The sequence below is a fragment of the Pseudonaja textilis genome, chromosome 1, assembly GCF_049901715.1.
Source record: "Pseudonaja textilis isolate UNSWEBS1 chromosome 1, rPseTex1.2, whole genome shotgun sequence".
In the NCBI taxonomy this organism is placed as follows: Eukaryota; Metazoa; Chordata; class Lepidosauria; order Squamata; family Elapidae; genus Pseudonaja; species Pseudonaja textilis.
Window position 1 is genome coordinate 179,539,714 of NC_141990.1, and position 14,059 is coordinate 179,553,772.

Sequence of the window (14,059 nt, forward strand, 5' to 3'; positions counted from 1 at the left end):
CAACAAAAGAGCAAATACATAAAATTCTGTACTATGGTAGAACATTTAGTAAAGATGGAAAATGGATTGACAAAATTTAATTGTGCAAAGGCTAAGAGAAAGATAATGTATCACATGTGGTCTGTTGTGAGAAATGAATGTCAAATGTCTGTGCGTAAGAGCATACTCCTCATTTTATTATATGGAAGTGAGGATTTGGTTTGTTAGGAGAAATAAAGGTAAATTTAATGCAGTGAGAATGGATTATTTAAGTGGCATGTGTATAAAAAATAAAGATTGGGTGAAGATTGAAAGGGTGATGAATACAGAAAAAAGCAAAAATAAGTGACCAGCATGAAATAAATGAATTAAGTGATTTATTCAATGAAAATAAAAACCAAATCACAGAACAAATATAAAAAAGGAAAGTAAATGAATAGAAAGGAAGGGAAAAATGGAGAAGGCTAGATAAAAAGCATATGCCACCTAAAGAACTACACAAATTATCTTTTAAAAATTGATTTAAAGAAAATATTTTGAAAATGGTGTTGTTCAACTTGCTTACTTACTTGGCATTCTCCCAGTTTTCCAAGGTAAAGGTGTTAACATGTAACCATCTTTATAAGAAACTATGGTTAAACTCAGGCCTAGCTGATAGGGAACCTGTATCAGTACTGCTCCATTCTTTCCAGTTAGAGTAGAATTTGTTTTAGTATAGTTGACAAAAATGTCTACAACAGCGTGGTGTAGGTACTGATGACTGATTATATCATTAACTTGCACTTTTAGGGTAAACATAGGTCCTACAAGAAAAAGAAAAGAAAAGAACAATCTCAATTATTTTAGTTAAATTCCAGATTTTTTTTAAAAGAGTGGGGTCTCTGATTTCTTGGGGATGCATTTTTGAACATCTAGGAAAATATTTGCAGGTTTCATGACTTGAGAGAAAACAAAACACAATCCATATTAAGTGGATTGCTAAGAGTACTATGGAGAAATAGATATTTGTATTTTCTTACTTATATGCTATAAAGTATATACTGATTTTGAAGACCCATAAGGATGACTCATGTATATTCCCACCTTCAAGTGAAAAAGTGGAGAGAAAGTGTGATGTGAGCTAACCAGTACAAAGTTCCTCTGAATATTTATGAGGTACATGGTGGAGAAAATAGAATAAATGCATTTCACCATGCAAGATAGGTTGATCTCAATCACAGTTCCTATTTGGTAGTTCACAGTTTTCTTCAACACATATTCAGTTACACAAATAACAATCAAAATATTGTTTCATCTGAAGCTAAATATAATTTTTATAGAATTTGGAAGCTGACAGTCTCTGAAAAATTACACCTACAGAGAGACAAAAGATTTATGTACTCTATATGTTGCAAATGCAGAAAGCAAGATTATTTGCATCCTAATATAAATTGCTGTATAATTGTTTTGCTAAACTTTGTTCAGCAATAGTGAAGGATCTTAAATCTTATTTTTCCTGGAATATTTTGTTACCAAAAAGCAAATTCCCATACCCCCCCCCCCAAAAAAAACCCTTGTTTTTCCTGAAGATGCCATTTCACTACAACAGCTAATATTGTCATATTAGCTGTCATATAATAGTCTATAGCTACTGTTTTGATTTTAAGGCCAAGAAAATTTAACCTGGAATAAAAATGCAAAGGTTAGAAAGCTGTTTCCAGAAAGCATTAATTAGGAAAAATAAATAATGTCCCTGTTTGATGGAATTGGTCCTGATTGGAAACTGAAGACATCAGGTATGGAAGCACAAGTAGGAGAACAGGATCATACTACAGATAGTGACGAACGCAGCATCTCTAATCACTTTAGACCCGCACTTTCATGTTCTGGTATAGAGATTAAATATACATTAACTCAGATAAAACACGTTACCTTTGGCTCACAATTTCTTGAATTACCAGTTAGAAAATACTTAGTAACTAATGTGAAATTCTTGGGTGGACTGACAGCCTTCCAGTTGCAACCAATTTTTCATTGACTGTTTCAAGTTACAGTGAAGGTAAACAAATAGAGCCTTATGTCCAATCCCCAACGTTACAGCTGCTACAGTGAAGTCGTGTGATCAAAATTTGGGCATTTGGCAGCTTGCTCTCACTTATGACTGCAAAGTTGCTACAACTATCTCTACTCACCTCTCTCTACTTACCCATTCCTCCATCTCTGCTCTTTTGGGCCCCTGCATTTCATAGTCTCTGTTGCCTTGCACTCTGCTGCTTTCTGTCCTTTGCTGTCTTTTTGTTTTTGCTGATCAAGCATATTCAGCCTGGCTCTTCACAAGCACCTACTGACCGCATGAGGTCTTTTTCCCAAGATCGCATGGGGCAGTTTCCTCATAATATTACAGAATTACATGTGGCCAGCAGGTTGCCTCGTGATGGGCTACACTAGGCATGCCCAAGTAGCAATGGACAACAGAAGGTGGACAAGGTCTGGTAGGGAGATGAAGTAGGGAAGCACAAAGCTACAGGTGCCTTGGAGTACAGGGCAATGAAGGCAACTGAGGCTTTGCTCCATGCTGCTGGGCCATGATGGCTGGTGCTTCATGCTGTAGTGCTGGGCCCATCTCATGTCATCCAATCACATTTCCAATAATGAGGATAGAAAGATGTATGGAAGGGAAATGCAGCTATTGCATCCAATGGACATTTTCAAGCACTGGAAGATAGTCCTTCTTGGAAAATCAGGTGAGTCAAAGTATTGTACTGATTATTTGTTGTAGAACTAAGAAAACCCACATTTATGTTCCCCAGTTCACTATAGAGCTTAATGGGAGTCTTTAGGACAGTCTCTTCTCCTCCTGATTTCCCTCACAGATTTGTTGAGGAGGCCATAAAATAAAAGAATATCCTCCCTCTCTAGTAGCCCACCCTGAGCTTCAAGAAGAAACACAGAATACAAATGCAATAAATAATCTAGTCTGTTCAAGACTTTGAAGTTCACTAGCACACATTATTGTGCAAAGCAGCTTCCATATTGGCTCTATACTAGCAAGCAATCAGTTCTGGTGTTCAGAAATAAACTAAGTGCTTTTTGCTTATTTATTAGTGCTACTTATTAATGTAATCAATAATGGGTGAATGCATATTAAAAGAATATATATCCTCCGTGGAAACAGCAATGGATTCCTGGGCGCTATGCTTTCAGATATGATTGATTTCCATTTGAATTCCTGCCGACGAAGGCTGGTTCACATGTTTTCTATAGCTAATGTAAGGACAGACACTTGTAGCATCATCTTCTGTTTTTCTTGTAAACAAGTTCAAGATTCTGACATTCTTTTAATACATGTGGAGGCAGTCTCTCCTGTAACAAATTGTCCATGTTTAGGATCAAACTGCTTATTTAGAAATCTCACTTCCTCAGATTCTAATAACTGGGTATCATCCTCTTCACAGCTGTTTAATGACCTAGTTTTGTTCAATATTCTCAAATATAGGACTATATGGCTATCATATAAAAGCTTCAGTTCCACAAATATATGCTTAAAGACAAGGACTGAACTGCAAAGGAATTACTATCAACTAAATATACAGGCTTGGGATATAAAATGCTTTAAGTTTTGTTCTCCAAATATAAAAAGAAATGCTTATTGAAGTCAGCACTTTCCAAATTCTGTTTTTATTCTCTCAAAGAGTACTTCTTAAATACAAATAGAATCTTGAATTTTATATTTGAATCGGCCCATATTTCATTATATGCATTTTGAATACCCTTTTCCTAAATTCTTATTTGCTAGTAATTACATACCATGACAGTTGCCTCTGGAAATCTGGGAAAAAATGGTTGGGGAGAGGGAGAGTAGTGCAAGGTGTTAGAAAACTAAGTGAGGATATGGAAGGCAGCTGCAATGCTATGCAAAACAAATCAACTTCATGAGCTGTCAGAAATGGCAGTTGCTATGGGCTGCCGTTCAGGTTGCTGGACGTAAGGAGGATGATAACCATAACAGAATGTCATTAGAGCTGGCAGAGCCGTGGACTAGAAGAGTCCCTTAATAAGGTCTAGAATTCTACCATTGTTCCCACTGTCTGACAGGCTGATGAGAATTTCTCCTGCCACTTTGAGTGGCAAGGAACTGGCTTGCATAGGGAGGAAAGAGGGGTTTCTCCTTTGCTTCTCCACTTGGTACTGTCGTTGTGCTCATAAGATCTTCTGTCATAATGTATGGAATTTCACATTCTCTTCCTCGGCACTAAATCAGTCCAGAAATCTTTTTACTGTCTTTTCAGTTTGCCCTATTTCAAAAATTCCTTATGTATGCTTCAGATTTTACTAGTAGCTACCTCCAAAATGCATTTCCATCTCACTTGCTAAAGATCTTGGGAGCTCCCACATGCAGGGTGATTTATTTGCTCATAGCTGAATGAACATGATCATTTTCCATGTCTCACTCATGCTATTTCCTCCTCAGACTTATTAGGGATATGAAAGGTGCACTGACCTACCTATAAAGAAGAAATCTGTTACGCTGAAGATATCAGTCTTCTCACTGCATTAACTCAGCATGCACAGTATCACAGAAGGCCAGCAATAAAAGTGGCTAATAGATTCAGCTCACCCCAGTAGGACAACTCAGAGGGAAGCTGTGCCTCTCTGTGTGAGTCTGTCACAGGTTTGGCCAGGCACATAAACACAAGACTTTTTCCTCTAGTGAACTGATAAGTAGAAGATGAGAATAGGAGCTCTGTTTCTCTTAGGAAGATGTTACTATAGGAGAAGGAATGGCTACTGTGCTGCCACTATAGCAGGCCTGTCAAACTGGAGGCCCGTGGGCAGGATGCATCACATGCAGGCCACTCCCACCCAGCTGCGCAAAGGCAAAAAACATTGTGATATGTCACGATATGTCACGTGACGTGATTGAGTTTGACACCTGTGCACTACAGTCTTAAAAAACAACAAAGTTAACCGTGGGAAGAATTGTTATTTGCATTTAAGTGTACTATGCATGTTTCGTGCATTTTTAAAATTCATAATGAATACTTCAAGAAAGAGGACCGCTAAACTGATTACCATTTCCATTCATATATTAATTCCAAAACTTAGTTAAATGGGGCTGTTTTAACTTTTCACTGCATAAATCCTATTTTAAATTAATACAACAGGAATTGTTTTTTTTAACCTCTGTATTGCTAGAAAAGGCCATGAGAAATTCGTATTATGAATAAAATGATGATGTTACCTAGTTGGCTAATGAAGTGCCTGCAAGAAAATAACCAAACTCAGAGAGCACGAAGGACTCTACAGTTCAACCCTCAGCTACAAATATTCTCTTCTATTCCACATAATGATGACCTTCTAAATAAACCATAATTGGTATAGTGGTAAAGCTTTATATCAATCAAGTCAATATGCAACCTAATTTGGGCTTCAATTGTACAAATACACTATAAAAACAGAACTTTTCATGTTTTTATTCTACCTGAATTGCTTAACATCTGAATTTCTCCATAACTAGTAAAATGCAGAAATGATGGGCAACAGTTAGTGGCATTTTATCATGCTTGGTGGACATATGAAAAAGCTAGAAAATTTTGGACTCAAATATATTCACTGATTCAGAGGCCTTTGAAGATTAATATACAATTAAGACCAAAGGATTTTCTTTTGGGGTTGATGGACGAATAGTTGGAAAAAAGATCTGAAATTTTGTTTTCGTATATAATTGCAAGGAGGTATTATATGCAGAAGAAATAGAAAGATTAGGCTTTGCCCACAATGGAGGAACCGTTGGTGAAAATGATGGAACTAGGCAAAATAAACAAATTGACTTATTTGATAACAAAGACAATAAATTTATTGCTTACCCTTTATGGATTTTTAAATCTTTTCAGCCTTAATCCATAAAGATTATTAAGAGTCATGTTGTAATCTGAGAGTAGGAGGTAAATTTGTAACTGTACTTATAACTGCTATAAAGATTGGAAGTCTCTGCTTTCTTTTTTCTTTCTTTTCTATTTTTCTTTAAGCTTTTGCTCCATTTCTTCCATGTGTTTTTCTTTACTTTTTAGTTCATATTAATTTGCAGTAGTTTTATCTTCCCTTTTAACACTTTTAATAATATAAAAGAAATGTGGCAAACAAAAGAAATAGTAAAGATTGTAACCAATTATGCCAGCAAATCTGGGAACATCATAGCAGCCAACAGATTGGAAGAAGTCAATCTACGTACTAATACCTAGGAAAAGAAACTCAACAGTGTGGAAACTACCATACAATATTTCTAATTTTACACATAAGTTTTTTGAAAAACCACTTAGGACCATCCAATATAGACTACAGACATGGAGATGCCAGATGTTCATGCTATAAATATGATGGGGGGACCACTAATCCACAGCATCACTTTCTGATCCAGATAAACAGGGACTCAAACATAGCAATAAATCACCAAGACTGATTGCTCTTAAAAGTAATCCAGACAAGACACACAAACCATGACCACCTGCCAATTTTGGAGCAATGAAATACAATCTCTAGCTAGACTTTACCAACAACTGGCTTGCCATGTAGTGTGACACACTACAGGGAATGTGAAGTCAAGCAGCCATAACTTTTACTGTAGAAAAACATAACCTAAGGTATTGCTCAAGAACAGTTAGGTATGAAATATAGAAGGAATTAGAAACTGCTTCAGCTACTCCAAGAGAAATTTACATGAAAAAGAACTTAGCAAATATAGCTGGTTCATATGCACATGTGCACACACACTGCAACCTATATATTTTCAATTCATAACTTCTGTTGCATTGGTGCCAAAGCATGGACAGATAAATTAGCCCATACTAAATCTGATTACAATACACAACTCATTTTTCAAAGTACCTTTTATGAGCCTGTAATTTCTTAATTCAAGATAGAGTCACTGTCTTATAATTACTGTTTATAATCAGAGATAACTACAGAATCCAACTTATCTAAATATGTGTCATTACTTGACTTTATTTTTCTGCTTCAAAATAATGTATCAAACACCTGCTGTTAAATTAATTCAGTCACTGCTCATGAAACTTAACAGCTAAATCCATTTTAATAAATAATATATATGTGATAAAATATTTAGAGGGCAAGTTGATATTTACATGAAGGCAAGCTAAATTGTGGAAAGTGGTTTTTTTTTTTCTACTTCGTTCATTGAATTTTTCAGAGGAAAGCAACCAATAGAGGCAAATATGAGGGCAGATAACAAGCTCAGGGAGCTCAGATAAAGCATCAATCTTATACAATCCTTATAGATTTGATTCTCTTACAAAAGAATTTAAGATAAAATGTAGCATATGGCAAGTCATTACTTTCAAAAACCTCAAATTATAATGAAGAACTATACACTGACATGTATTATTTCAACAACAAAAAATCAATTACTATAGAATAACTCCACATAATCAAGAAATCCTGCTCAATGTCCATACAATTAAAATGTAGAAAGTATTCAATTCTTATATTAGCTTTCCCAAACTATCCAAATGGTTGGCCTACATATACCATCATACCAACTAGAGCAGCGATGGGCCTTGAGAAAATTTTGGTGGGCCGCAGAGACATCTCACCCCCAGAGCACCCTCCCAAAGCAATTAATCCAGGCTGCGCAGAAACACAAGGCTGCGCCGCCCACATGGCCCGCAGGAACGCTCCCCACCCACTCACTCCTTACCCGGCAAACTTGCCTGCTAAAATTGCTATTTTTCCTTTTTCCGACCATCATCTGTTCTGCTGTGCCAGGAGATTTAGATTAGCTAGGAAGCAGAAAATGGTTGGATCTCTTGCTTTCTAGCTAGTCTTTAGATCTTCAGCTCTGCTTCCCTTAGGACTGAAGGTTTGCTTGCAAGAAAATTAAGTGCAGACTCACAGCAAGCAAATTTGAGAGACTGAGCTAGCCGGTGGCAGATAGATAGATCACTGAATGATTCTGTGAGCAACTCAATCTGCCTGCCTGCTTTGTCTGATTTTGGGTAAAAGTTGCTCTTTTTTATTAAAAAATTCAATATTTACATGCATGGGGTGTTGTGAGTTAATTTTGTGGGTTAGCTTGCTGCCAAATTTTATGAGTTTGCTTGCAAGCAAATTTTGTGTGACAGATTGAACTAGCCAATGGCAGATAGATAGATTTCTGAATGCATCTGTGATTCTGTGAGCAAGTCAATCTGCCTGCCTGCTTTGTCTGATTTTGGGTAAAAGTTGCTCTTTTTTATTAAAAAATTCAATATTTATATAAATATTTATAATATCTACATACAAGCCATGCCCAGCCAGTCACACGACCAAGCCACACCCACAAATTTGGCCATGCCCACAGAACCAGTTAGTGGTCCCTGGGATCTAAAATTAGGAGTTTGGTGGTCCCTGAGGTCCAAAAGGTTGGCGACCCCTGAACTAGAGTGCCCAATTGAGATTGAGTATTATGGAAGCTGCTATCCAATATAGCTAGTCAAACCAATTACGTGTTGAATTTTGACCAAGGACATCTGGGTTCAAATCCTTCTCTTATTCATGAAATGAATTATTTATTATTTGTTATAATTAGTTTATTATTCTCTTATTCTATATTTTGCATATTGAAGCTGAGGAAGTTTGGTCACGACATTTCTCTTTTGTTCTTAAAATGTAAAGCAATCTCCTAGTCCTATTCTATAGGATCAATTGTCAAGACTAATCTCCTGAGCCTGAATATGGTAGAGAAATATAGTGCCTCTAGCAAAACTATGATTAATTAAGGCAAGGAAACAAGTAGAAACAAGAGTTACACACCCTGCCTAGTTGTCTCTTTCTTCTTGTTACTGTATGAAAACACAGGTGTCTTCTGGTATTTGGTATAATAGATTTGTTCATATACAGAATTCCTGTGTAAATCATTTTTCCTTATAGTTTTCATTGAAAAAAAATGTAGATGAATAAAAGAAAAAAATACATATAAAGCAATTAGGGGAAAGAGATAAAGCAGAAAAGAAAAAGATTATATAAAGGATGACTTCCATTCTTCTCTACAGTAGTCACAAGTAACCTTATTTTCTCTCCTCCTCTTTTAGCTTCCATACATACCTTCCTATATTCAATCCTTTTTAATTAAGAAAAGCAAAAATCACCCAAGGCATTTTAACTGTTTTTTTTGGGGGGACGGGCAGTCAATTAAGGGTTTTCAACATTTATAAAGGTACTTATTTTATCCCTGATCAAACAAAACAATTTTGCATTCTTTCCTTGTCAAGTATCTTCTAATAGAAGCTTCTTTGGGTAGAATTATCTTTATATTAAATTACTGTGGTATAACTTGATCTCTTGTCACCTTCCTGGCCAAGTGCAGGATCTGGCGCACGCTGTCCATTTCTGTGTTCACATCTTCTCCTTTTCATACCATAAATTATATTAGAATTTTGACAGTCCTCTCCTTAGTGCATTCCCAAGGTTGTTTCAAAATCATTCTCAGTCTCAAATGAACTTTTTCTTCTCTTGATTCCAATGATGATATATTCCAGGTCTTCATTCCTCAGGCTGTTTTCTGGGATCTCCATTTTTTCTTATATTTGTTTACCATTCTTGAAGCATTCATGACTTGCATACTACTCGTATGATATCTATTCAGGGGTGGGATTCAAATGTTTTAACAACCAGTTCTGTGGGCATGGCATAGTTGGTGGGTGTGGCTTGGTTGTCATGTTATTGGCTAGGTGTGGCCAACTCAATATCACTCACATCGAGGCATGCATCTCCTCGCCTGGCCTCTCATGACTGTGGGGATGCTGCAACAGTCATAAGTGTGAAAAATGGTCATAAGTCACTTTTTTCAGTGCCATTGTAACTTTGGATGGTCATTCCACACAAGCAAAGTACCAGCAAAGGAGGGGAAAAAATTCCAGAGACGTTCCTGAGACAGGAAGTCTAATCCTGCCAAGAATGTAATAAGGATTAACGGAGAGGCAGTTTCTGTAAGCAACAACAGAATGTTTCCTTTCTGCCTTCCTTACAGGATTAGGCCAATAATTTCTTCTAACAACCAGTTCTCCGAACTGCTTAGAATGTTAACGGTTCTGGCAAATAGGTGTGAACTGGTAGAATCCCACCCCTGTATCTATTATACTGTATATCTAAATATATAATTATTACACCAAATTCTGTATCATAATCTGTGTCCTCACATCCTATTTTAAAAGGCTCTTGATCAGATACTTCTATTTCCGTTAAAAAAATACTTCTTCTGCACAATATTTTGAGCTGCTTTTGCTTTTCTGAATAACATTTCAGAATAAAACGTGACATGTTCATAAACATTTCTGCAATAAACAATTTCATGCATAATTTTTACAAATGTATTAACTTATTTCACCTCTACTAGGATTCTTCTGGATTTCTTTTCTCTTTCCAAATATATATGTATTCAATATAAAATGTTGTTGTATTATTTTCAGATTATCTTCAAGTATTCCCCTGTTCCACCATAGTTCCATATCCTGAACCTCATACAATAAAAATGCATAAAAACGTGGATCAAAATTATCTCTCAATCTTAATCTTATTAAAAACTCCAGCTTCACTTAATCATATCACTATATCTTTCACATGGATGCTGCTTAACTATAGAGTCATATTTCCATAAAGAAAAAATGTATTCTTGACTCTCTCCAGAGATATATTCAAGTTACACTGAATTAACATGATGCTAAAGACATAAATGATGAGCTGCTAACTTCAAGTAGTCCTGATCCAAACATTAAAAATAAGGCTTCATAATACAACAATGAGTACCGATTCTTTCCTAACACAACTATAATGAGGAGAATCTGCAAAGCAAGATTGATTTCAGAATCTTCCTATGGAACATGGCACTCACTATTGGCAGGAAGGTATAAATATGGGGAGGGCAGAAAGTGTGCATTCCTTGTTTAGCACAGTAAAACAAATGAGCTCATAGATTTCGTATCAGAAGAAAGATAAAATACAGATTAGTCTTTACAGCCAGGATATACTTACTTTTAAGACATGTTCACTATTATCTTACAAACTAAAGACCACTTTCAAGTGGCATACAAAATACATTGCAAAGCCACCACTTATCTTGGAAAGGATAACACAAAACGATATAATATTTGAAGACTTAAGAGAAAAAGAGCCAGCAAACTACACTCCGATTAGGAAGAAAAAAAAAACCCTACCTTTATCATAAAAAATTATAGGCAATGTCACAAGCCAACACTTATTTTGTAAATTAAACCATTAAACCACCAAGGATGCAGTCACAGATCATTGGGTACCTACACTCCTGGCTGGATGTGTCATGCATGGCATCATTTGAACCAATGCCCAATGAAAGCAGAAAATGGAGTTGCCTCACAGCACATTCAAATGCCAGCATTTGCATTAATGTAGTACTGTAAATGATATCTACATACAGACAAAACACAATTTTGATATGTAAAAAACCTCCAAAGCTCTTTTGTTTAAATTATGGACTCCAGCCTATAAATGGGAGGCATCTTGTACAAGAAAGAATAAAATATTTTCCTTTCAGTGGTTACAGGGGAATTGCAAAAGACAATCAAGTCGCCATATGCCAAAGGAGCTGCTTTTATATTCCCTTTAAAGTAGAGCTGCAGCTGCTCTTCTGGAGCCATTAAAAACCCAGCAGTGGGGAAGAAAGAGCAACTGGAGGGCTAATTCCCACCTCCCAAGAGGCAAGGAAGACGCTTCCTTAAGCACACAGTGGTCAAGACCCCTCCCCAGCAACCCTATCCATAAATAACAAGTGACACATGTGGTCTAATGTAATCCCCCTGAGAAAAGGGGAGCCTGCCAGACTCAAAGGAAAAGCTTAGGCATCTACTACCTGGGGAAAAGCTGTCTGCAGCCACAAATTGAGGGGGAATGGAAGCAAGCTAAAGGGAAAGGAGGGTTTACCTAGAAGAGATAAAAATAAGGTGGCAGATTAAAAAAAAAAAGAGGCACATTCTCCGGACAGGGAGCATTTTGGGACAGAGAAGGTTTATGCTACTACACCATTACAATCCTCCCCACTAGAAGCCAACCTAATTTCCCTACATAGGGAAGAAACAACAACCCTTTCTAAAAATCGTGGAACCTTTTGATGAAGATCTTCCTTTCCGGGCTTGATTTCTTTTTCATTTTTTTTAAACTGAATGAATTCTAGCTTCCTGGCCTTACCCATCCACCTAAAGGCAAGCACTGAGATGGATCTGAGGCAAAGGATGCGACGGGGAGAAGGCGACGGGAAAAAGGGCCGAGATGGCCGCAAACTGTCAGAAAACAAGGAGGCCGTTTACATAATTGCGGGACGGAGGACAGAGGGCCCCAGGAACGAGTAGATGCTCTCTGATCCTCTGCAAGCCTCGCGCATCCATCCAGCCTTCCAAGCGCCAGACAGCCATCCGCCATCCTAGAGGAAAGCCAAATCCTACAAGGGAAAAAGGAAGCGCGAACTACTGCTTGCCGAGGAATCAAACGAAGAGAGGACCGAAGCAGATCTAAAGGAAAGGGAATGGCTGGAGGGAGGGAGAAACATCCCTCGCAATGCCCCAGGCATCCGAACGGTGCAATGGGACGCCGAGGATGCCATTCAAAGTCAAATGCTGGCGGCATTTGGGTCGCAGGGAAGAAAACCTTTGGCCAACCTCCAGGGCTGAAAAGACAGCACCTACCTGGAGCAGCCATGGAGGAAGGCGGTGTCGATAAGCCGGGCCGCTGCTGGGGACGCCTGGTTAAGCCGACGGCGCTGGTGGCGGCCGCGAAGCCCGGGCGGCTCTTCAGCAGCAAGAGGAGGAAAAACGTCGCGGCGGCCAATCCCAGCAGCGAGGAGGTCGGCGGACGCCCGCGAATCCCAGGCATGGCGGGTAGCCGGAGAGCAGCGGAGGCATATTGCGGGCGAGGAAGAGCGGCCAAACGGCGGGAGCGCAGCCGCCCGGCCGCAGCTGAGCCACCGAGACACGAACGAAGCAGTTCCCGACTCCTTCACGCCTCCGCGCCGGGGGCAGGAGGCGGCTCTCCTGCAACCACGTGACACGGAGGGAGGAGGCCGAGGGAAGACGAGTCTTCCCCCGGGGGAATTGTTTTATCGACCCTCACCTGTGCGTCGTTTGGTTTAGGGAGGTTCCCCCCCCCGCCTTTCCTGGAGGTCACCTGGTGCCTTCCAGATGGTTTGCAAGTTAACACCCAGCACACTGTTCCCGACGACGCGAGATCCTGGGAGTTGTAGTTCGAAGTGGCTGGAAAGCTCCACTTAGATTTGGTGTGTGTGTGTCTGTTTGTCTTGCTGTTTTGAGGCAACCTGCTGTCGTTTCTCTTGGCCTTTTGGCGAATATCTTGTTGTCCAGAAATGGCATCAGGGTGCCCCTCCCTCGCCAAAATGCATAAATGCCTCAGGTGAATAAGGTTGGGGGCCTCAAAGATCAAGCATGGAAAATATACTGGTTTCATATTTTAACCTGGAACTCCCCTGGAGCCATAATCAAGTAATAGATTATGTCCGCTCATATGGGTTTTATCTTAGCTATTGGATCTAATCATTGTTAGCTCTGCCATGATGCAAAAACAGGTCCAAGTACAGATCCTGTTAACTGTGAGGCATTCGAATGAAAACTTAAAATCAAAGGCTGCATTTGCAAAGAATGAGTCACCACAATCCCCAATAGTTGATGACATCACTATGACACAACTCCAAAGATTCAAATACGCTGTGACTCACAAAAAATTCCACGTTTATACATCAAGTTCCAAATAACTTGGCAGCTAGCAACTTTTAACATCAGTGTGGCATAAAATGTGGATTGGATTCGCCTGAAATCTCTAAAAACAGGTCACAAATTTTGACAGCAGTCAACCACCAGAAGTACAGATCTGAGAATTCTAACATTACAGTGAAAGTGATTTATTTGTGAGACATGAATCCTCAGTCTTTTTTTTCAACAGGCATAAACCGACCAGTCACAACTGATACCATTTGGTTCTACAGCCAGGGTGTCAAACTCGCATTGTCATGTCATGTCCTTACATGGCGTATCACAACGTTTTTCCCCTTCACTAAAATGGGTGGTTG

The 14,059-nt window shown here is 38.6% G+C and overlaps 1 protein-coding gene across 3 annotated transcripts in view; it reads right to left on the reverse strand.

Moving 5' to 3' along the window:
- FAM171B (family with sequence similarity 171 member B) overlaps positions 1-13,148 on the reverse strand; it is a 37,328-nt gene extending 24,180 nt beyond the window's left edge. The window contains exons 1-2 of one of the 3 annotated variants that reach the window (XM_087919838.1): positions 12,666-13,134; positions 549-782 (exon numbers count right to left, since the gene is read on the reverse strand). In XM_087919838.1, coding sequence (XP_087775964.1) covers positions 549-782; positions 12,666-12,852 — 421 coding nt within the window. In that variant the 5' untranslated portion in view covers positions 12,853-13,134. Of the gene's footprint in view, positions 1-548; positions 783-12,290; positions 12,314-12,665 lie in introns of those variants that run through there. The other 2 variants (XM_026696938.2, XM_087919839.1) reach the window with 2 other exon arrangements.
- Positions 13,149-14,059: the final 911 nt, after the last annotated feature.